The 21,665-nt window shown below is 44.6% G+C and overlaps 1 protein-coding gene across 1 annotated transcript in view; it reads right to left on the bottom strand.

The window, feature by feature from the left end:
• The window catches only part of RASGRF2 (Ras protein specific guanine nucleotide releasing factor 2), an 839,627-nt gene that overhangs the window by 628,978 nt on the left and 188,984 nt on the right, over positions 1 to 21,665 (bottom strand). The window contains exon 2 of the mRNA XM_030193334.1: positions 10,739 to 10,845. Within this exon, the coding sequence (XP_030049194.1) occupies positions 10,739 to 10,845 (107 nt within the window). The remainder of the gene's footprint in view (positions 1 to 10,738; positions 10,846 to 21,665) is intronic.

Below are 21,665 nucleotides of genomic sequence, written 5' to 3'. Positions count from 1 at the left end.
GATGCTTCAATATAGGTGTCTCAATACAGTGCAGGGAGCACCTATTCTATAATAGCATCCGGGCATCCAGATTCTGTAATAGAATACTAGTGTAAACTTGCCTCAGTGTATACAAATGTCAGGGCTATGGCAGGTGTAAATGGGCATGCCTAAATACAGCAAATAGCATGCACAACCTACAGTGTTCTATAAGATGCATGTGATGCTCGCTCTCATGTACTTCCCCTTGCAACTGCACACCCTTATAGTATTGCACATATAGTGCTGCAAGCATAAGTAGTATCTTTTGCTGCATTTATGCATGCAAGTTACAGATAAGTGCAAGAACAGCCTTATATAATTGTCTTTCAGGTTTGATCCTAATTTAAAAAAAAAAGCAGAGAAGGAAATTCAATGATATATTACGCACCAGACTCAAAGAGGAAACAGGTCTAAAATACTACAGAAGGGAAATTTAATCAAGGTTTCACAACTTAGGGAGGGCCCACTCATCAGAATATTTCACATTCAGGATACGACCAAATTCATTTGTCCAAGACAGCAAATCCGTTTTGCTGGAAATGATTCTCAAATACTGAGTAAGCATGAATCAATCCCATAAATCTGCCAAAAAAAAGCATCAAAGCTGAGACCCAGTTGAAAACAAACCTTTTGTCCAGAGCTAGCTTTATTAGTCAACACGTAAGAAAGTAATATCATAAATAAAATGTATCCATCATACCAGCAAAAGGTGTTTTTGAAACGCGCTGAGGCCCCCTTTTATCGCAGCGGGTAAAAGGCTATTTTTTTAAAGAAATGGCCGTGCAGCAAATAAACCACTTGCACGCAGCCATTTCGGGAGCAGCACACTGCCCATTGAGGTAGTAGTAAGGGTTTCCGCGCTAACCCAGCAGTAACTGGGCAGCGCAAAGCACGGCCCAATTACCACCAGGTAAACACCAGCGCTACAAAAATAAAAATATTCTTGTAGCGCCGGAAATGATGTGCGCTGGGAGTGGGAACTACCGCTGGGCTACTGCGGTAACCCGGCGGTACTTCCTGTTTAGCGAACGGTAAACCCGCATTGGGCTTATTGTCTCTTAGTAAAAGATCCCCTAAGTGACCCAATTTATCGAGCTCTTTTTCCATGAACCAAAATGAGAATAGAACCTAGAAGCCAATATTCAGCCAGCACATATCTGTGCTAGCTGAACATTCAGTCTCAAGTTGACCAGTAAAATTTAGGCTTAATGAATTGACACCTCAATACGTTTTTCATTTTTTCTCTTTTCAGAAACTTAATAGAGTTCTGTATAAGCGAGGCCTAAAAGAAGACAAATATTTTTTTAGTGTATTTGTCAGGTTGCTGAAAAAATAAAGAGGCCCTTTTACAAAGCGGTGGTACCTGTTCCGCCTCATTGCCGCACCCCAAATCGAGCCTACTGCTGGGCTCACTCAAGCAACTAGGACGATAAAAAATATTTTTGCATTTTCTATCATCAGGGGAGTAATCGGACTCAACCAGGAAATGGCCGTGCGGCAAGTGTTTCACTTACTATACAGCCATTTCCGACCCCTGCCAGAAAGTGAAGATACTTACTTGTAGAAGGTATTCTCCGAGGACAGCAGGCTTCACATTCTCACAAGTGGCTTGACGCATCCTGCGTCACCCAGGCCAGCAAAATATCAGAGAGATTAAAGCGAGCTTTCTGGAGCACGAGCAGCGCCCCAATGCTCATGTGCACATGCCTTCCCACCCATGGCACAGCCACACCTTTCAGTTTAATACAAAAGCAAAATACAAAATAAACTATGAAGAAAAAAAAACAACTCAAAGGGGAGGTGGGAAGGATTTTGAGAATGTGAAGCCTGCTGTCCTTGGAAAATACCTGCTACAGGTAAGTAACTTCACTTTCTCCGAGGACAAGCAGGCTTAACATTCTCATAAGTGGGGAATCCCTAGAACTCACCCAAAACAACAAACACTGGTCAACTGGGCCTCGCAATGGCAAGGACTTAACTCAGATTAACCTGAAACTATATACAACTAGATGAGGGTGCAGCCTGGAACAGAACAAAATGAGTCTAAGAGGGTGGAGTTGGATTCTAGACCCCAAACAGATTCAGCAACACTGACTGCCCAAACCAACTGTCGTGTCGGATATCTTGCTCAAGGCAGTAGTGAGATGTCAATGTGTGGACTGAAAATCACGTTGCAGTCTTGCAAATCTCCTCAATGGAGGCTGACTTCAAGTGGGCTACCGACACAGCCATGGCTCTAACATTATGAGCCGTGACATGACCCTCCAAAGTCAGCCCAGCCTCAGCATAAGCTAACGAGATGCAATCTGCTAGCCAACTGGATATGGTGCATTTCGCGATTGCAACCCCCATCCTGTTGGGATCAAAAGAAACAAACAACTAGACGTACTGTCTATGGGGCTTTGTCCGCTCCATGTAAAAGGCCAACTCTCTCTTGCAGTCCAAGGTGTGCAAGCTGCTTTCGCCAGGGTGGGCATGAGGTCAGGGAAAGAATGTTGGCTAGATGATTGACTAGTTCAGATGGAAGTCCGACACCACTTTCGGCAGGAACTTAGGGTGAGTGCGGAGGACTACTCTGTTGTGATGAAACTTAGTATAAGGTGCATCCACCACTAAGGCCTGAAGCTCACTGACCCTACGAGCTGAACAGCCACCAAAGAAAATGACCTTCCAGGTCAAGTACTTCAGATGGCAGGAATTCAGTGGCTCAAAAGGAGCTTTCATCAGCTGAGTGAGAACGAAGTTGAGATCCCATGACACTGGTGGAGGATTGACAGGGGGCTTTGACAAAAGCAAACCTCTCATGAAGCAAACTACTAAAGGCTTACCTTCTACACGCTGATGATAAGCACTAATTGCACTAAGGTGAACCCTTACGGTGTTGGTCTTAAGACTAGACTCTGGAAAGCGTAGAAGGTATTCAAGCAGAGTCTGTGCAGGACAAGAAAGGGGATCAATGCCCTTGATGTCACCCAGACAGCAAACCTCCAGTTGAAAAAATAACACTTCTTAGTTGAATCTTTCCTGGAAGCCAGCAAGACTCGTGAGACATCCTCCAAAAATCCCATGGAAGCGAATTCTCAACATCCAAGCCGTGACAGCCAGAGACTGAAGGCTGGGATGTAGAAGCGATCCCTCGTTCTGAGTAATGAGGGTCAGAAAACACTCCAATCTCTGCGGTTCTTTGGAGGACAATTCCAGAAGAAGAGAAAAACTAATCTATTGCGGACAGTAAGGCGCGATCAGAATCATGGTTCCGCAGTCTTGCATGAGTTTCAACAAAGTTTTTCCCACTAGAGGTATCAGACATTTGGATGTAGAAGCGATCGATCCCTTGTTCTGAGTAATGAGGGTCGGAAAACACTCCAATCTCTGCGATTCTTTGGAGGTCAATTCCAGAAGAAGAGGGAATCCAATCTGTGGCAGCCACTAGGGCGCAATCAGAATCACGGTTCTGCAGTCTTGCTTGAGTTTTTCCCACTAGAAGTATCGGAGGATACGCATACAGAAGGCCTGACCCCCAATGAAGAAGGAAGGCATCTGATGCTAGTCTGTCATGGGCCTGAAGCCTGGAATAGAACTGAGGGATCTTGTGGTTGAGTGGCAAAGAGATCCACCAAGGGGGTGCTCCACGCTTAGAAGATGTTGTGGGCTACGCCCATATTTAAAGACCACTCATGAGGTTGCATTACCCTGCTTAGTGTGTCGGCCAGGCCGTTGTTTACACTCACCAGATAAGTGGCTTGGAGAAACATGCCATGTTGGCGAACCCAATGCCACATCTGGATGGCCTCCTGACAGAGAGGGCAAGATCTGGTGCCCCCACCCCCACCCCGCTTGTTGGTGTAATACATTGCAACCTGATTGTCTGCTTGAATTAGAATAATTTGATGGGACAGCCAATCTCTGAAAGCCTTTAGAGCGTTCCAGAACGCTCGGAGCTCCAGAAGATTGATCTGAAGATTTTTTTTCCTGAAGGGACCAAGCTCCTTGAGTGTAAAGACCATCTACATGAGCTCCCCATCCCAGGAGAGATGCATCCGTTGTTAGCACGTTTTGCAGCTGAGGAATTTGAAATGGAAGTCCCAAGGTCAAATTGGATCGAATGGTCCACTATTGAAGAGAGCACACAAGCTTCTGGAACACTTGAATGATACCTTCTAGACTTCCCTTGGCTTCATATCACTGAGAAGCCAGGGTCCATTGAGCAGATCTAATGTGTAGATGCGCCATGGATGTAACATATACTGTGAAAGCCATGTGGACAATAATCTCAACATCTGCCGAGCTGTGACCTGCTGTGATGTCTGAACCTGGGACGCTAGCAAAAGAAGATTGTCCACAAGTGCCCCCTGGAGGTAAGCTCGTACATTCTTCGTATCAAGCAGGGCTCATATGAATTCCAATTATTGAACAGGATGGAGATGGGACTTGTGGTAGTTGATCACGAACCCTAGTAGTTCCAGCACCCAAATAGTCATCAGAATGGAATCTTGTGCACTGTCCTTCAAGGTCTCTTCACCAGCCAATCATCAAGATAAGGGAACACATGAAGTATGCGTAGCGACGCTACAACTACCACTAGACACTTGATAAAGACCCTGGGAGCTGACACAAGGCCAAAAGGCAACAAGAAGTACTGAAAGTGATGAGTTCCCAGCCGAAACCGAAGATACGTCCAGTGGGCTGGAAGTATCGGGATGTTTGTATATGCATCTTTCAAGTCCAGAGAGCATAGCCAATCGTTCTACTGAATCATGGGAAGAAGGGTGCCTAGGGAAACCATCCTGAACTTTTCTCAGACTAGGAATTTGTTCAGAGCCCTTAGGTCTAAGGATGGGATGCATCCCCCCTGTCTTTTTCTGCACAAGGAAGTACCTGGAATAGAATCCCTGCACTTCTTCCCCTGGTGGAACGGGTTTGACCACATGGCCCTTGAGAAGAGAAGAGAGAGCCTGTGCTAAGAGCTGAAAGAATGGGCTCTTAGTGGACAATCTGCAGGTTTGGAAAGCAAATTGAGGGTGTATCCGAGCTGGACTGTTTGAAGAACCCACCGGTCAGAGGATATGGCTAGCGGAAGAACAAATGGCTAGAAATGTAAGGAGGGGTGACAAAAATTTCTTCAGGTATATAAGTGAAAGGAGAATGACTAAAAAGGGAATTGTGAGACTAAAAGATACTGCGAACCGTTATGTGGATAATGATGAAGAAAAAGCAAATTTGCTAAATAGATACTTTTGTTCTGTTTTCATAGAAGAAAATCCTGGAGAAGGACCGCGATGGACTGCAAAAAGTATAAATGAGATTGAAGTGGATAGAGCACCGTTCACAGAAGAGAGTGTGTATGAACAGCTTGAAAAGCTAAAGGTGGATAAAGCCATGGGACCGGATGGGATCCACCCCAGGATATTGAGGGAGCTCAGAGAGGTTCTGGCGGGTCCTCTTAAAGATTTGTTTAACATATCCTTGCAGACGGGAGAGGTTCCGAAGGATTGGAGAATGGCAGAGGTGGTCCCTCTTCACAAGAGTGGTGATAGGGAAGAAGCTGGAAACTACAGGTCGGTAAGCCTCACTTCGGTTATTGGAAAAGTAATGGAAGCGATGCTGAAGGAAAGGATAGTGAATTTCCTGGAAGCCAATAAGTTGCAAGATCCGAGACAACATGGTTTCACTAAAGGGAAATCGTGCCAAACGAATCTCATTGAGTTCTTTGATTGGGTGACAGGAGAATTAAATCAGGGACGAGCTATGGACGTAATCTACTTAGATTTCAGCAAAGCTTTTGACACGGTTCCCCACAGGAGGCTCTTAAATAAACTGGATGGGCTAAAGATAGGACCCGAAGTGGTGAACTGGATTAGGAACTGGTTGACGGACAGAAGCCAGAGGGTGGTGGTGAATGGAATTCGCTTGGAGGAGGGAAAGGTGAGTAGTGGTGTGCCTCAGGGATCGGTGCTGGGACCGATTCTGTTCAATATATTTGTAAGTAACATTGCCGAAGGGTTAGAAGGTAAAGTTTGCCTATTTGAGGATGATACTAAGATCTGCAACAGAGTGGACACCCGGGAGGGAGTGGAAAACATGAAAAAGGATCTGAGGAAGCTAGAAGAATGGTCTAAGGTTTGGCAATTAAAATTCAATGCGAAGAAATGCAAAGTGATACACTTAGGGAATAGAAACCCTCGGGAGATGTATGTGTTAGGCGGGGAGAATCTGATAGGTACAGACGGGGAGAGGGATCTTGGGGTGATAGTATCTGAGGATCTGAAGGCGACGAAACAGTGTGACAAGGCGGTGGCCGTAGCTAGAATGTTGTTAGGCTGTATAGAGAGAGGTGTGACCAGCAGAAGAAAGGAGGTGTTGATGCCCCTGTATAAGTAGTTGGTGAGGCCCCACCTAGAGTATTGTGTTCAGTTTTGGAGGCCGTACCTTGCGAAGGATGTAAAAAGAATTGAAGCGGTGCAAAGAAAAGCTACGAGAATGGTAAGGGATTTGCGTTACAAGATGTATGAGGAGAGGCTTGATGACCTGAGCATGTATACTCTGGAAGAAAGGAGAAACAGGGGTGATATGATACAGACGTTCAAATATTTGAAAAGTATTAATCTGCAAACGAACCTTTTCCGGAGGTGCGAAGGCAGTAGAACGAGAGGACATGAAATGAGATTGAAGGGGGGCAGACTCAAGAAAAATGTCAGGAAGTATTTTTTCATGGAGAGAGTAGTGGATGCTTGGAATGCCCTCCCGCGGGAGGTGGTGGAAATGAAAACGGTAACAGAATTCAAACACGCGTGGGATAAACATAAAAGAATCCTATTCAGAAGGAATGGATCCTAAGGAGCTTAGCCAAGATTGGGCGGCAGAGCCAGCCGGTGGTGGGAGGCGAGGATAGTGCTGGGCAGACTTATACGGTCTGTGCCAGAGCCAGTGGTGGGAGGCGGGGCTGGTGGTTGGGAGGCGGGAATAGTGCTGGACAGACTTATACGGTCTGTGCCCTGAAGAGGACAGGTACAAATCAAAGTAGGGTATACACAAAAAGTAGCACATATGAGTTTGTCTTGTTGGGCAGACTGGATGGACCATGCAGGTCTTTTTCTGCCGTCATTTACTATGTTACTATAATATGAGAGGCCACCTTTGGTAAAAAAAATTTCAACCTCCCTCCAAAAGGTTAGTTGTCCGGTATAGACACTTTGATAGCGGCTATGCTGTGCTGGAGCCAGTCAAAAGCTTATCCCTTACTTTTGCTGGGGAACAGCAGGGGCCTTGGGCGCATGCTGATGATAACGAGCGTGCTGGGGCTGAACCTGTGCAGACTGGTTATCCGCAAGAGCGTACCTACGCCTAGAATAGGTATAGGGAGCACTCCGTGACCTACTAAAATACCTCCTGAAGGATTTGCTGGCTGCAGAAGACGTCTGGCAGGAAAGAGAAGATATAGCTTCAGTGTGCTTTTTTTTCTCTCAGAAAAGGTTATCACCCTGGCAACTGCCATTCTCTGCTGGACTGAATGGTCCAGGTCAGAAACACGCAGCCATGAGAGTCTGCGCATTGCTATACCCTGGGCAGAGATTATGGATGCCACATCAAAAATGTTGTAAGTGCCTCTGGCCAAGAACTTACGACATGCCTTCTGTTGGTTGACCAACTGACGAAAAGGCTTGGCCTGCTCCGGAGGGAGCACATCAACCAAGTTGGACAGCTGCCTCACCGAGTTCCACAAGTAGAGGTTTATGAAAAGCTGGTAAGACTGAACACGGGCGATGATCATAGTGGCCTGATACAACTTTCTCACAAAAGAGTCCAGGGTTCTAGCTTCTGTACCGGGGGGGAGACGAGGCATAGCCCCTAGAACTCCTAGTCTTTTTGAGAGCGGCATCCACCACCATGGAGTCATGCGGTAACTGAGACCTCACCACCCCAGGTTCCCCGTCGATACCATATCGGGTATCAATTTTTTTGGGGATCACAGGGACAGACAGAGGGGATGCCTAGTTCAGTCAAAGGACTACCTTGAGTACTTCATGGAGATGAACTGTCAATGCCTCCTTAGTTGGAGAAGTGTAGTCCAGGACTTCGAGCATCTTGGCCCTGGGGCTCATCCTCCACTTCTACGGGGAATGGAATGGCCTCCGCCATTTCCCGTACAAAAGAGGTGAAGGAGAGACTCTCCGGTGAAGACTGTCTCCTCTCAGGTGGAGGGGAAGGTTCAGAAGGGATCTCAAAGGACTCATTGGAGGGAAAGTACCTGGGATCCTCTTCTGATTCCCACAAGCACTCCTCCTCAGTATCAGACAGCACTTCCCTCACGGATGTCTGAGACCGGGCCCACCTCAACGTTGAGGACCCAAGCCTTCGAGTACGGTGTCGAGGAGCCGGCTCCTGCCTCGACTCCAGTGAAGCTTTCTCCATCGACGTCAAAGAAGAACTGGACTGTGAAGTCGGAGGCTGCTCTGCGAATGGGGGCAACAAGGGGCCACAGTGGAAGGCATGGCATGCATAAGCACCCCCGATGCTGATGTACATCGCTGCATCAATCCCTCCAAGAGCTCTGGGAGCAAGGCCCAGATACGCTCGTCAAGAGCCTCCATCGATAAAGACTGAGGGGCCAGTGTGGGCTCAGATTGCTGTCACGTCTGTGGCCGGGACCACCCTCATACTTACCCTGTTTCTGGGAGTCAGTGGCTGTGCTGGCTTCTGCTTGTCTCTGTGTCTGTCTTAGTTTCTCTCTGGCTCTGTGTGCTGATTGCCTTACTGGACCTCACCTGTGTGGGCTATGCCTCTTCCAAGATGGCTGCCGACTCCTCTATGCCAGTATCCAAGATGGCTCCCGCTTGTCCTTCCTGTGGACTGACTTCTCTGAGTGTCAAGCCTCTGTTTGGAGGCAAGGAGATTGCTGCAGCTGTGCCTCTGGTGTTGAAGGGCTTTATTAATCATTTAAAGACTGCAGCCCTGGCCTTTGCATTGCCAATGCTTCCGCAGTGCCTTAGGTCCCGAGGTTAGTGTGCTGTTTGCACAGTTAGCTTTCCTTGGCTTTTCCTGTGGGTTTCCAGCCCTTCTGTGTTTATTGCTCTGTGGGTTTCCAGCCCTTCTGTGTTTATTGCTCTGTGGGTTTCCAGCCCTTCTGTGTCCATTGCTCTGTGGGTTTCCAGCCGTTCTGTGACCATTGCTTTGAACCTGCCTACTGCCGGAACCCGGACATTCCCTGCCTGTCTGCCTTGCTTTAGCCTAGGTACCTGGGTGCACCGCTGGATCCTGACTCCGGTTGTTCCTGTTGCTGGTTCCAGTTCTGGTTTTCCTGTAAGCCCTACCGCTGCTCGAACCTGAGGGCTCAACCCTCAGGGAAAGGCAGCTAAGCGTAGGTGAAGCCTACTCTAGTGTGTTCCGGTCCGGTGCGTTCCAGTCCCGAGTGTTCCAGTGCAGGACTCCAGTCCGGGGTTCCAGTCCAGCCTGGTCTCTTTTCTGCTCCGAAGGTGATCTTGCCTGCCACTGCCGCTCCTCGGCCGTGGTCCAAGGACTCACGTACCCAGGGTTCCCGGGGAAGAAGCCTGACAGAATGCCAAGGTCCTCGAGAACACGACAATTGCAGAACCACCTGGGGTGCGGGAGCAGGATCTCGGCTGCTGGGAGAAAGACGCATCAGCACCTCTTGGATGGAGAGGGAGCGGTCCTCTCAGTGTCGACATTTGTCAAGTGACGAATCCCTTGGCATCCTAGAACTCTCAGCACCATGCGTCAAAGGAGATCGGTGACGGTATTTCTTGGCCTTCGCCCGATGCACTTCACCCAAACTCCTCGGTGACTTTTCACCTTGTGTTCCTGGCCCTATGATGTAACAGGCCTCAGGTTTTCTGTTAATAAAGCACTTATATTCAGTTTTACACCTTGGTCCAGCTGTGTTATTGTGCAGGTCCACCCTCAACCCTTGCTTGAAGTATCACATAGTGATTCTTGTTAGTAATCTCACAGCTTCACTCAGGAAGGCAAGGTTACCTGAGATTTTTCCCTCTATGGTCACTCTATTAATGGTGCAGCAACTGCATAATAACACACAACCAAAGCTTGAAAGAAAGAGCTGGGCATTCATACCAAAAACTATGGTAAGCTGACAGCAACCATAGATGCCCACACAACTGCTCATGATGAAGTCTCAAGAAAACCTGCTGTGCTTCTTGGATAAACCAACCACAAGAATGACCATCATTGTATGCCAAGTCAAAGACATACAGACAGCAAATATGTACACATAACATGCACACATATGTAGCACATATGTAGAAGGGTTGCAAAGAATCGTTGACCTAATGTATATTACAATTCAATTTTTACTCAGGAACCTTCATGCAATACCATAATTTATTCTTCTTTACCATGTATGTATGCACATGGTATATATATATACCATGATCTGTTCCATATATGTTATGTTCCATGTATGTTACCATGTATGTATGCACCTGAACGCAATACCATTTGTAATTCTGTTACCCGGAAATGGCAACCGCCATTATGGCAAATGTAAGCCACATTGAGCCTGCAAATTGGTGGGAAAATGTGGGATACAAATGCTACAAATAAATATGAGCGCCACATACTCTCCAACTTTTTTTTGTTAAACATGGGATGAAAGCCAGATTCTGGCAATCTAACAGCAATTAGTAGTAAATTTGCAAAATTAGTAGAAATTTATTTCCTGTAAAGACTGTTTATCAAATACCTGGCTTGATGAATAGCTTCTACCCATTCATCCCGCTCTGTTTCTTCATCACAACGCAGCTCTAGTTGTTTCTGCCCTTCATGACCAAAAGTAACAGTAAAATAATGCTGCAGAAATGAAAAGAGAGCAAACAGTTAAAAGTGACCTGCTGCAATAGCTTTGCTTAAAACCTTCCTTTTTTTCAACCTCCTTTTCTTCTGTACCCTAATAGCTTCCTCATTTCCCACCTCCCTCCTCCACCCACCTTCAGTACAGATGTCTGTTTTTAGCCTGTTGTTAACTGATTAGTAGTCGTCTGTTTGGGATCAATTTTGCAGTATATGAAATGCCTTGAAATAAATAAAATTACTAAATTATACCTGGGGCATCGTACATATTTGTTCTGAACAATTCAGTAATTTTAATATAATTCCCTACTTATAATAGAGAATTATATTAAATGAAAATGTTTAATAACAGTTTACAGCATGCAGTTAAAGTTAAGGAGGTCGATTTTCAGACCGCAGGAATTAGACTAACTCCCATGGTCAGCACTGAGAGCCAATATTCAATGCCAGGCCATTGTTGGTAACCAGCACTGAATATCCGGTTTAACTTTGGCCTGTCAGAATTTAACCAGCCAAGCCAATATTTAATGTTGGCCAGTTAAAGTCAGATCAGCCAAACATATTCTAGGGTTTCACATGGCCAAATATGGCTGCCAAACTTGGCTGGTATGACTTTAAACATCAGAAGCAAACATTGAGCATAGTACTGGAGGTATAGCACAGACAGCCTTACCTATAGACTAACAAACTTGCCCTTTCTATGATAGATCTTCACCCATAAACCTGGGTTAGGAAGGTCAGACTTTTGAAGCCATTTATTTGATTCACCTCACAGTTTTTTTTAGTCTTTGTCCAAAGCTATTTATCAGTGTGGGCTATCATTGACACCTGCTATTTTACCATACCATTCTATGCAATAAGACCTAGTTAGTAATTACTGGAGTAAACAGGAAAACATGTCTTAAGGGTAGCTCATGTTGATAACTTCCCCCAAAATTTCTTAAAGGCTAATAATGCTATTTCTAAGCAAATAGGTTAATTATACTAACCTGCATGAGTTTTTGTTTTCTTCTGTATTTTGTGGGGGAGGGAGGGGAGGGGCTCTTTGCAAAGAGGTCTTTGCACATTAAAATGCACAAAATACTAAAATTTCAGGGTTTTGCACTTTTTTGTACAAATCCCTGTTCATGAAAAGAACATTCAGATTTTGGCCTTTGCCAAGTAATAAGCGCATACACTTAAGGCCATGTTTACTAAAGCTTAGTGTGCACTGACATTAGCTTGCGTTAAATGCTGCATGGCCCATTTTAGTCCAACAGGCACCATGACACTTAACCCTGGACTCTATAAAAGTTGCCCATATATGCACACAGATCTCAGATCTGCACACTAATTAATGAACAATTAACAATTATTGATGTTTATTGGCACTAATTAGGTTTAAACGTATTCTATAACACTGAGCACCTAAATTGTCTCACATGAAACTCATAAGGGAGTGTGGCCAGGGGAAGGGTATGGGCGAGTCAGGGTCATTCCCACAATTTAAACACAGTGTTATAGAATAAGGTCATTTATGCACCCAACTGACATTAGTTGTGCACCACCATTTACACCAGGTTTCAGCAGGTGTTAAGTCTTCACACAAAGTTAAGCATGGGAATCTACACTGAGCTCTATTCTACAAAGGTTGCTTACACTAAGCAATCTTTCATAGAATTGGCGCGTAGCGCTGATCTTAACGGTGCCTAACTTTGGGCACCATTTACTGAATCTGGCCCATAGTGTACATTAATGTCCATTAGTGTGTGCTATACATTACTAAACATGGCTCATAGTCCATTATGTATAAAAATGTATTTAAATTCACAATGAACTGCTGTAATGCAAACATATGCAAGGCAGCTGATTAACTTTGAATTTAACAAAGATAGATATCTGAAAAAGTATTCATACCTCAACAGAATACAGTTATCTGTTTTTTTGTTCTTTTTTTGGCTGCCCCATAGCAATTTTTTATTATCAGTTTTGAAATGATACATTGCAAATAAAACCAAAGGAAAATTTTGCCCTTATCCCACATTAAACAAGAAAAAAAAGACAGACAAGCAAAAGGCAACATCAAGCCACATAAAGAGGGAAAAAAAGTGTACAGGAAAGAAGAATTTTTTTCTGCATTTGTACCCCACATTTTCCAACCCAATGGTAGGTTCAATAAAGCTTGCAGTTATCTTAAAGTAAATAGGTTACTGCTATAAAGGTTCAATGAGGTATACTGTTCTCTTAGAGTTAGCAGTTACATTTATCTTTAGGTAGACTGGTTACATGTAATAGTGCCATTTGAGGTGACACAAGCTTGATTCAGTTCTGTCCATGGTCATGTCTGTGGAGTGTTTTCTGGTGATCTGCTTTGCTACGTGGAGCCATCGGAATGGAATTTTCTGAATAAGTGGGCTTTCAAGTGTTTTCAGAATATTAGGTAGTTGTTCATGAATTTTAGGTCTCACCATAGTGTGTTCCAGAATTTGGTACAGTCGGATGAGAAGCTGGTGGCGTATGTAAATTTGTGTTTTAGGCTTTGACATCTATGTAAGTGGAGGGTTACGTAGGATCTCGTGCCCCTATTTACATTGTGAATTGGTAGGTCTATTAGGCTGGTCATGTACCTGTTGCATTCTACCTATTGACTTTATACTTTATCCAGGTGTTCAGGGTATCTGAGCTTTTGGAAAATCGGAAGAACAGAATATAAAGTATCTATATTAGGACATTTTGTAAGCTTTTTGCAATGTTAATTTGTTTGAAAATGTTTATTTTTAGCATTTCTGATATAGTCATGGAAATGGGTCTGATGGGAGAAGAACAGAGATGAATGCTGGGGTTAAGGTGGAAGAAACAGATTAAATATTAGAGAGGGCAGCTGGAGAAGTAGGGAGGAAAGTATGGGAGAGGAGACAGGGGCACTAGTTACTGGGGAAGGGAAAAAAAGAGGGCTACAAGAGTGTGAAGGGTAAAAGAATGTGAACATAGGTGAGAGGGTGGAAATAGGGGATATAAAAGGGGGAATGAGAACCTGATTAAGGGGGGTAAGATATAAGAAATGGACTGAAGATGGGAAGGGGATGAAAAACAGGGAGCAGAAGAGAGGCACATATTGATGAGGCTGGGGGGGTGATGAATGCAGAAGGTGGAAATGGGAGACTAGAAAGTAGGTGAAATTCTGGTAATGGGAGGCTGGCGAAGGGATGAAATGGGTGGTAACGGGAAGAAAAGGGAGGAAAGTGTAGGAGGTGGACAGAGGAGATTGTGGGAAGGAAGAGAAATGAAATCTAGTTACTGGCAGATAAAAAGGCAGATAAGAGAAACTGAGACAAAAATGAAACAGAAGGATCATCAGAGTTAGGTATAAGGAAGAAGACCACGAGGAAATTAACAACATGACTGGAAAAGCATAAGAGCAAAATACATATTAAGAAACTAACAGCACCCCTGGCAGCACACTGTGTGGAAGAGGGGCATGAGTTTGAATCCCTTCGTTGTGTTGTTTTGCAACGGGTTGAGTTTAATATGAGAGGAAGAGGTAAGAAATTAGTGTTAATACAACAAGAACAGCGATGGATCTTTCATTTACGAACTGTGCACCCTAGAGGGTTGAACACAAGAATAGAATGGGTCCATTTTTTCTAAAAAGTGCCGGGGAGACCTGTCAAGATGGGAAATGACGTCAGACGTCAATGTATATAAATGGAGGGCAGGAAGCGAAGAGCCGCTTCAGGAGCAAAGACCAGACTGCAGTGAAGTGAGGAACGCTGAAGGTATTATGCGTATTATACATGTATGAGAATGCCTATTATCACAATTCTGCTGCTGTTTTTTACACAGAGTCGCTAATTGAGAGTCTATGATACCACGGACCTTGAAGCAGGACAAGAGAGAGAGCAATTCCGAAACCTTGGCCAATGTCGACCGTGAGGAGAGGACAAATTAAGCGATGGCAGTCTTAACACTAAGACAAGTGGCGATTTACTATTTAACATCTAAGTTAAAGATTATAGAGGAGGTTTTTTGCCTATGACGACAGCAAGAACTCCTGTAACTAAAGAGCTTTATAGCCAACAGTAGGAGTCTATTGAGGCTTTTTCTTCCATGTCAGCATATAATATATACATGGTTCATTGTTCGGATTTGATTTAGATAGTACTAAACTCAAGGCAAGACATAAGGAACTGGTCTAAGATACAGTGTGTGTAGCAAGCTACTCCTGGTACAGAGCAGTGTATAGTCAGTCACAGTATGCACTAAAGGCTTTGGAGAAGAGCCAGGCTTTCACTTGCTTCCTGAAGCAGAGGTAGTTTTGAGTTAGACATTAGAATTAGAGTGTGTGTTGCTATCACTGGTTTGACACCAGAGTTTGTATATTGAGTTGTAAAGTGAAACATTCAACTTTTATTGTATACCCCTTATTTGGAGTTTTATTAGTTGATCTGAGAATGTACCATGTGAATAAATACTTGTAATCTATATAATTTACATGAACTTGACTAAGGGTAAATGCGTGTGGGAGTTGGGGGTGAAGCTTGTTCTCCCCCCCCCCCCCCCACGCCAAAAAAAAAAAAGCATTCTGCTGCTCCTGTGCTGTTCCAGTTGCAACTGGCCTGCCTGAATGTTCTTACCTTGGCTTGCTTTTAATGCTGCTGCTATCAGATTCAGCCTTTCTGCAACAAGACTGCAGCTACACTTTTGGCTGCTGCAGACACTGTTATACTACTACTACTACTGCTGCTGCTGCTGCTGCTTCTGCTACCATGACTAGCTAGCTGCCTCTCCCCCTATCTCCCCTTCCTCCCAAGGAATATGTAGCTGGCCTTTGGCAACAGATGCTGCTCCTGCTTCTGCTACCACGACCGGCTAGCTGCCTCTCCTCCTATCTCCCCTTCCTCCCAAGGAAAATGTAGCTGGCCTTTGGCAACAGATGCTGGAGCTCAGTGAGTGAGGATCCAGTTTCTGGCTGCTGCATCTCTGTTGCCCTGTTCCTTGGGCCACCTCCCAAAGGCACCTGGCCCTTCCTTGGATGGTGATTATCTGTTTATTTGTCCAAGAAGCTTTTATTACCCTACTACCACTAATCCTTGTATCCACCATCATGACACTTTACCTTCCACCACTCCTCCACCTAGCACTTTGCTTTTATCCCCTGTTCTCTGCAACCTGCAATGAGAAGGGATGGGAGTAGAGAGAAGGGAATCCTGGGAGCAGAACAGGGCAATGGGTAAATGCTGGAGTTGATGTATTCCATCTTAAAATATCTGCAGGCTCCAGTTTTTACTCATCCTTGCAGAGCTGGAAGATGCTGCTGGACCTGCAAATTGCACACAATCTGGAGGATCTGGCTTTTATCCATCTTAGTGGAGTTGGATCCTCTGGATCCAAAGCAATCCATATTAAAGAAGGTGCTTTAAGATGGGTAAAATCCAGATCCTCCACATTTTTATAAGGTGGAATGCAATGGTTCTACCTCTTACTTGTTTTTGCAGAACATTTGACAAGCGTTAAAACCTCTTCACCCTACACCCCTCTTTCTGCCTCCCACCCCATCTCTGGGAATCTCCAACCTCTAGAAACAGATGAGAACAGGGTAAGGCAGGGGTGAGAAGGTGGGGACATGGAGAGAAACGTGCAGGGTGAAAGAGTGGAAGGGCAATGGGGCAAGAGAGAAAAGGAAGCTGTTGAGCAAAAATCTTTATGGTTCTTATCTGCCACCATTGTCTAATAACCTTCATTGCTTGGCTTCTGGCAGTTTTCTGTTTTCTAACACTCTCAATCCCCTTACTCCCTGTTAGTAGTTCTGAGGAAGAGTCCTCTCCCTGTTCCTGGTGTCGAGGAGGGGAGGAGGCTGGATGCCAGAGGCACCATCTCATCCCTTGCCTCAGGCAGCAAGTTGCCTTGAGCCACTCCTGCCCATCATATTGAATGAGTGACTCTGTTTTTAATTAAATTTCATTGACTACCTGTTCAGGCATGCTGTTGTTCTAAAATCTGTACTATGGTTTTTAAAACACTTCATGGAATGGGACCAAGTTTTGAATAGGCTTCTTCCTCTTTTCTCAGTTAGAGGTCCTTGTATGAAAATAGTTTTTGTTTCTGCATTTCTATTCTGCAAAAAAATGTTCAAAGTCGAAAACATTTTACTGCTTCTTTTTTGTTTCAGGCTGTTAAACACTGAAATTCTTTACCATCTGAAATATGAATGGAATTTTCCTATCAATACTTTAGGAGGTTGTTCAACTTTTTAAAGACATTTTTGATATCCTGAGTTTTTATCCTTACATCTGTATTTATTGTATTTTGGGGAGAATTTCTCTCTTGACTTCTTTTGTAATCTACATTAAACCTTTGGGTACATTGTGAACTGTAAGTCCTTGAATTGTATTGTAAAAAGTAGAGCAGACTGTTGAGGCAAGACTTCCCTTAGTTCTGTTCCATTAAACTATATTTGTTTATGCAGAATATTGGCATTTATGCGCATATATACATACATACATGCATATATGTAATTATCCTACATAATAAAATGCACCTCCAACATTCTGAAGCTGACTGCATGGCTGAGGCATTCCTGCTCTCTGTATCCATCTTGAATTGACATCACGTACTTCCAGGTTCGTCACAAGCAGAAGTGACCAACCACACGAGGTTTCTCAGCTTCAGAATGTTGGAGGTGCATTCTATTAAATAGGATTGGTCAGTTCCTTGAAGCACAGCCAGAGCTCAGCGTCCTGCACAGTAACGCTCAGACACCAGAGAGAGAGGGGGGGGCTGACACCAGAGAGAAAGGGGGGGGCTGACACCAGAGAGAGGGAGGGGGGCCTGACACCAGAGAGGGGGGTATCTCTGTCACACACACACACACACTCTCTTTCTCACAGTCAATGTCTTTCTTTCTCTCTCTCTCACTCTCACACACTCTATGCCTCACACTGTATCACAATCACTCTCTATGTGTCACACAGTAACTCACACACTCTCTTGGTCTCATACACTCAGTCTCACAGAGAGTCTGTGTCTCACACACACTCTCTCTCTCTCACTGTGTCTCACATAGGCACTTGCACACACTCATTCTCACACACACATTCTCTCTCACAGACACACTCGCACTCAGACTCACTCTCTCTCTCTCTCTCACACAAACACACACACTCGCACATTCACTCTCTCTCACACACAGTCACTCTCACATACACTCTCTCTCACACACACAGTCACTCTTACATACACTCTCTCAAACATACACACTCCAAGGAAAACCTTGCTAGCGCCCGTTTCATTTGTGTCAGAAACGGGCCTTTTTTACTAGTTCTTAATAAATGTGGTCACCTAGTTTATAGATTAGCTCTTATAGTGTGCAAGCATAATCCCCCTAATTCTATAACAGGTCACCTATATTTTAAGTGCCATTTGCACACTTAAAGAAGAAAATCCGGGAGAAGGACCATGATGGACTGGCAAAAGTTCATTTGAGAATGGAGTGGATAAAGCACCGTTCACGGAAGAGAGTGTGTATCAACAACTAGAAAAACTAAAGGTGGACAAAGCCATGGGACCGGAAGGGATCCACCCCAGGATATTGAGGGAGCTCAGAAGGGTTCTGGCGGGTGCTCTTAAAGATTTGTTTAATAAATCCTTAGAAATGGGAGAGGTTCCGAGGGATTGGAGAACGGCGGAGGTGGTCTCTCTTCACAAAAGTGGTGATAGGGAAGAAGCTGGAAACTACAGGCCAGTAAGCCTCACTTCGATTATTGGAAAAGTAATGGAAGCGATGCTGAAGGAAAGGATAGTGAATTTCCTGGAAGAAAATGAGTTGCAAGATCCGAGACAACATGGTTTTACCAAAGGGAAATCGTGCCAAACGAATCTCATTGAATTCTTTGATTGGGTGACAGGAGAATTGAACCGTGGACGTGCTATAGACGTAATCTACTTAGATTTCAGCAAGGCTTTTGACACGGTTCCCCACAGGAGGCTCTTAAATAAACTGGATGGGCTGAAGATAGGACCCAAAGTGGTGAACTGGATTAGGAACTGGTTGACGGACAGGCACCAGAAGGTGGTGGTGAATGGAGTTCGCTCGGAGGAGGGAAAGGCGAGTAGTGGAGTGCCTCAGGGATCGGTGCTGGGGCCGATTCTGTTTAATATATTTGTGAGTGACATTGCCGAAGGGTTAGAAGGTAAAGTTTGCCTATTTGCGGATGATACTAAGATTTGTAACACAGTGGACACCCCGGAGGGAGTGGAAAACATTAAAAAGGATCTGAAAAAGCTAGAAGAATGGTCTAAGGTTTGGCAATTAAAATTCAATGCGAAGAAATGCAAAGTGATGCACTTAGGGAGTAGAAATCCAAGAGAGGCGTATGTGTTAGGCAGTGAGAGTCTGCTAGGTACGGATGGGGAGAGGGATCTTGGGGTGATAGTATCTGAGGATCTGAAGGCGATGAAACAGTGTGACAAGGCGGTGGCCGTAGCTAGGCTGTATAGACAGAGGTGTGACCAGCAGAAGAAAAGAGGTGTTGATGCCCCTGTACAAGTCGTTGGTGAGGCCCCACCTGGAGTATTGTGTTCAGTTTTGGAGGCCGTATCTTGCTAAGGATGTAAAAAGAATTGAAGCGGTGCAAAGAAAAGCTACGAGGATGGTATGGGATTTGCGTTACAAGACGTATGAGGAGAGACTTGCGGACCTGAACATGTATACCCTGGAGGAAAGGAGGAACAGGGGTGATATGATACAGACGTTCAAATATTTGAAAGGTAATAATCCGCAAACGAACCTTTTCCGTAGATGGGAAGGCGGTAGAACGAGAGGGCATGAAATGAGATTGAAGGGGGGGCAGACTCAAGAAGAATGTCAGGAAGTATTTTTTCACGGAGAGGGTGGTGGATGCTTGGAATGCCCTCCCGCGGGAGGTGGTGGAGATGAAAACGGCAACGGAATTCAAACATGCGTGGGATAAACATAAAGGAATCCTGTGCAGAAGGAAGGGATCCTCAGGAGCTTAGCCTAGAATGGGTGGCAGAGCTGGTGGTTGGGAGGCGGGGCTAGTGCTGGGCAGACATATACGGTCTGTGCCGGGGCTGGTGGTTGGGCGGCGGGGATAGTACTGGGCAGACTTATACGGTCTGTGCCAGAGCCGGTGGTGGGAGGCAGGGATAGTGCTGGGCAGACTTATATGGTCTGTGCCAGAGCTGGTGGTTGGGAGGCGGGGTTGGTGGTTGGGAGGCGGGGATAGGGCTGGCCAGACTTATACGGTCTGTGCACTGAAGCGGACAGTACAAATAAAAAAGTAGCACATATGAATTTATCTTCTTGGGCAGACTGGATGGACCGTGCAGGTCTTTTTCTGCCGCCATCTACTATGTTACTATGTTAATGTTATTTTTGATATGATGTATAAATCTAATAGCGAACATGACAATTTTCAAACCAGAAAAACACCCAACTTTTTGATTCGAAAATGGCCATTTTGCTAGATGCCTTTGTACGCAGTGCATCCATCTTTTAGGACCATTAAAAAAATCCAAGGGAAAAACACACAAAAACAAGCCACTGGGAAGTATTGGGGGGGGGGGGGGGGGCAGCATTCTTAGTAACCACTAGGGTACTCCAGGGATCTGCATGCTGCTTTAAAAGAACTGGCCGTGACATCTGAAGCTGTCATAGAGGTTGGTATGTACTGTTTCTCTCACATCTTTGGGGGGTGGGAGAGGGTCCATGACCACTGATGGAGTAAGGGGGTGGGGGTCATGTCTTAATCCCTCCAGTGCTCATTTGCTATTTAGGGACACCTTTTTGTGACATAATTGTGATTGAAACAGGTCTAGACCAAAACATCTAACTTTTGGCCCTGGACATTTTTGCTTTGTTCCATTATAGCAGAAAAAATATCCAAGTTTAGGGAACACCCAAATCCTGCCCCCAATATGCTCCCTTGTGATTTGCATGCACTGCAGAAAAAAACGTCTGCAATCCAAGTTTTGAAAATTACAATGTTTTTCAGAGAAAAATGTCCAAATGCCACTTTATACCATTTTTGAGATGTTTTCCTCTTTTGAAAATGAGCCCCTAAATGTATAAAGGGCTAGCTCAGTGGTGTTTTACAGTTAACACGCACAAACTGCACGCACAAGGGAGGAGCATGGGCAGGTCATAGATGGGGCTAACGTTTATGTGCTTAATTTAAAGAATATTGTCATTTAAGAACTATTGTCACATTTAAGCATGTACATTTATACCGGCCATGGACCTGGCATGAGTTCACGCACCTAAATTAAAGCACACTGATACTGACTTACGCTACCATTCTATATGAGCACTTACATGTGTAAGTTCTCTTATAGATCAGGCTTACAACTTGCATAACTTGGGCACCTAAATTGTAGTGTCCGCTTACAGACTTGTCCCCAATGTGTATAGCACCTGCTCGGTCTTATTTTCAATATCGTTTTAAATTAAGGGGCCTAGTAACTGTTTTCCTCCATTCTGTGTTTATGGGAAAAAGCATAGTAATTTTGCTTAATATTTTCTCTAACAATAACAAAAGTCCATAGTCATCTCACTTTTCAAATATCGTAATTCTAAATTCTCAATTCTCAAAAATTCCCTGAGAAAGGGCTTTGTTTCATCTCTCCTGTCACAATATTCTGGACCAATGTCTATAATGACAGTACTAAAACCATTTACAAGCTGAACAGTCATTTGCTGACTGCAGAGAATCCTCTTTTAATATGCCTCATCTTAAGTGCTGTGTTTGACATTATCTATGCCTTCAGGACTATGCTGACATCTTTGCTTTTTAACCCTACTTACTGAAGAAAAAGCAGGCTTA

The sequence above is a fragment of the Microcaecilia unicolor genome, chromosome 2 (genome assembly GCF_901765095.1).
Source record: "Microcaecilia unicolor chromosome 2, aMicUni1.1, whole genome shotgun sequence".
Classification (NCBI taxonomy): Eukaryota; Metazoa; Chordata; class Amphibia; order Gymnophiona; family Siphonopidae; genus Microcaecilia; species Microcaecilia unicolor.
The sequence above is the reverse complement of the archived record's forward strand: the minus strand, read 5'-3'. Positions and strand labels throughout refer to the sequence as shown.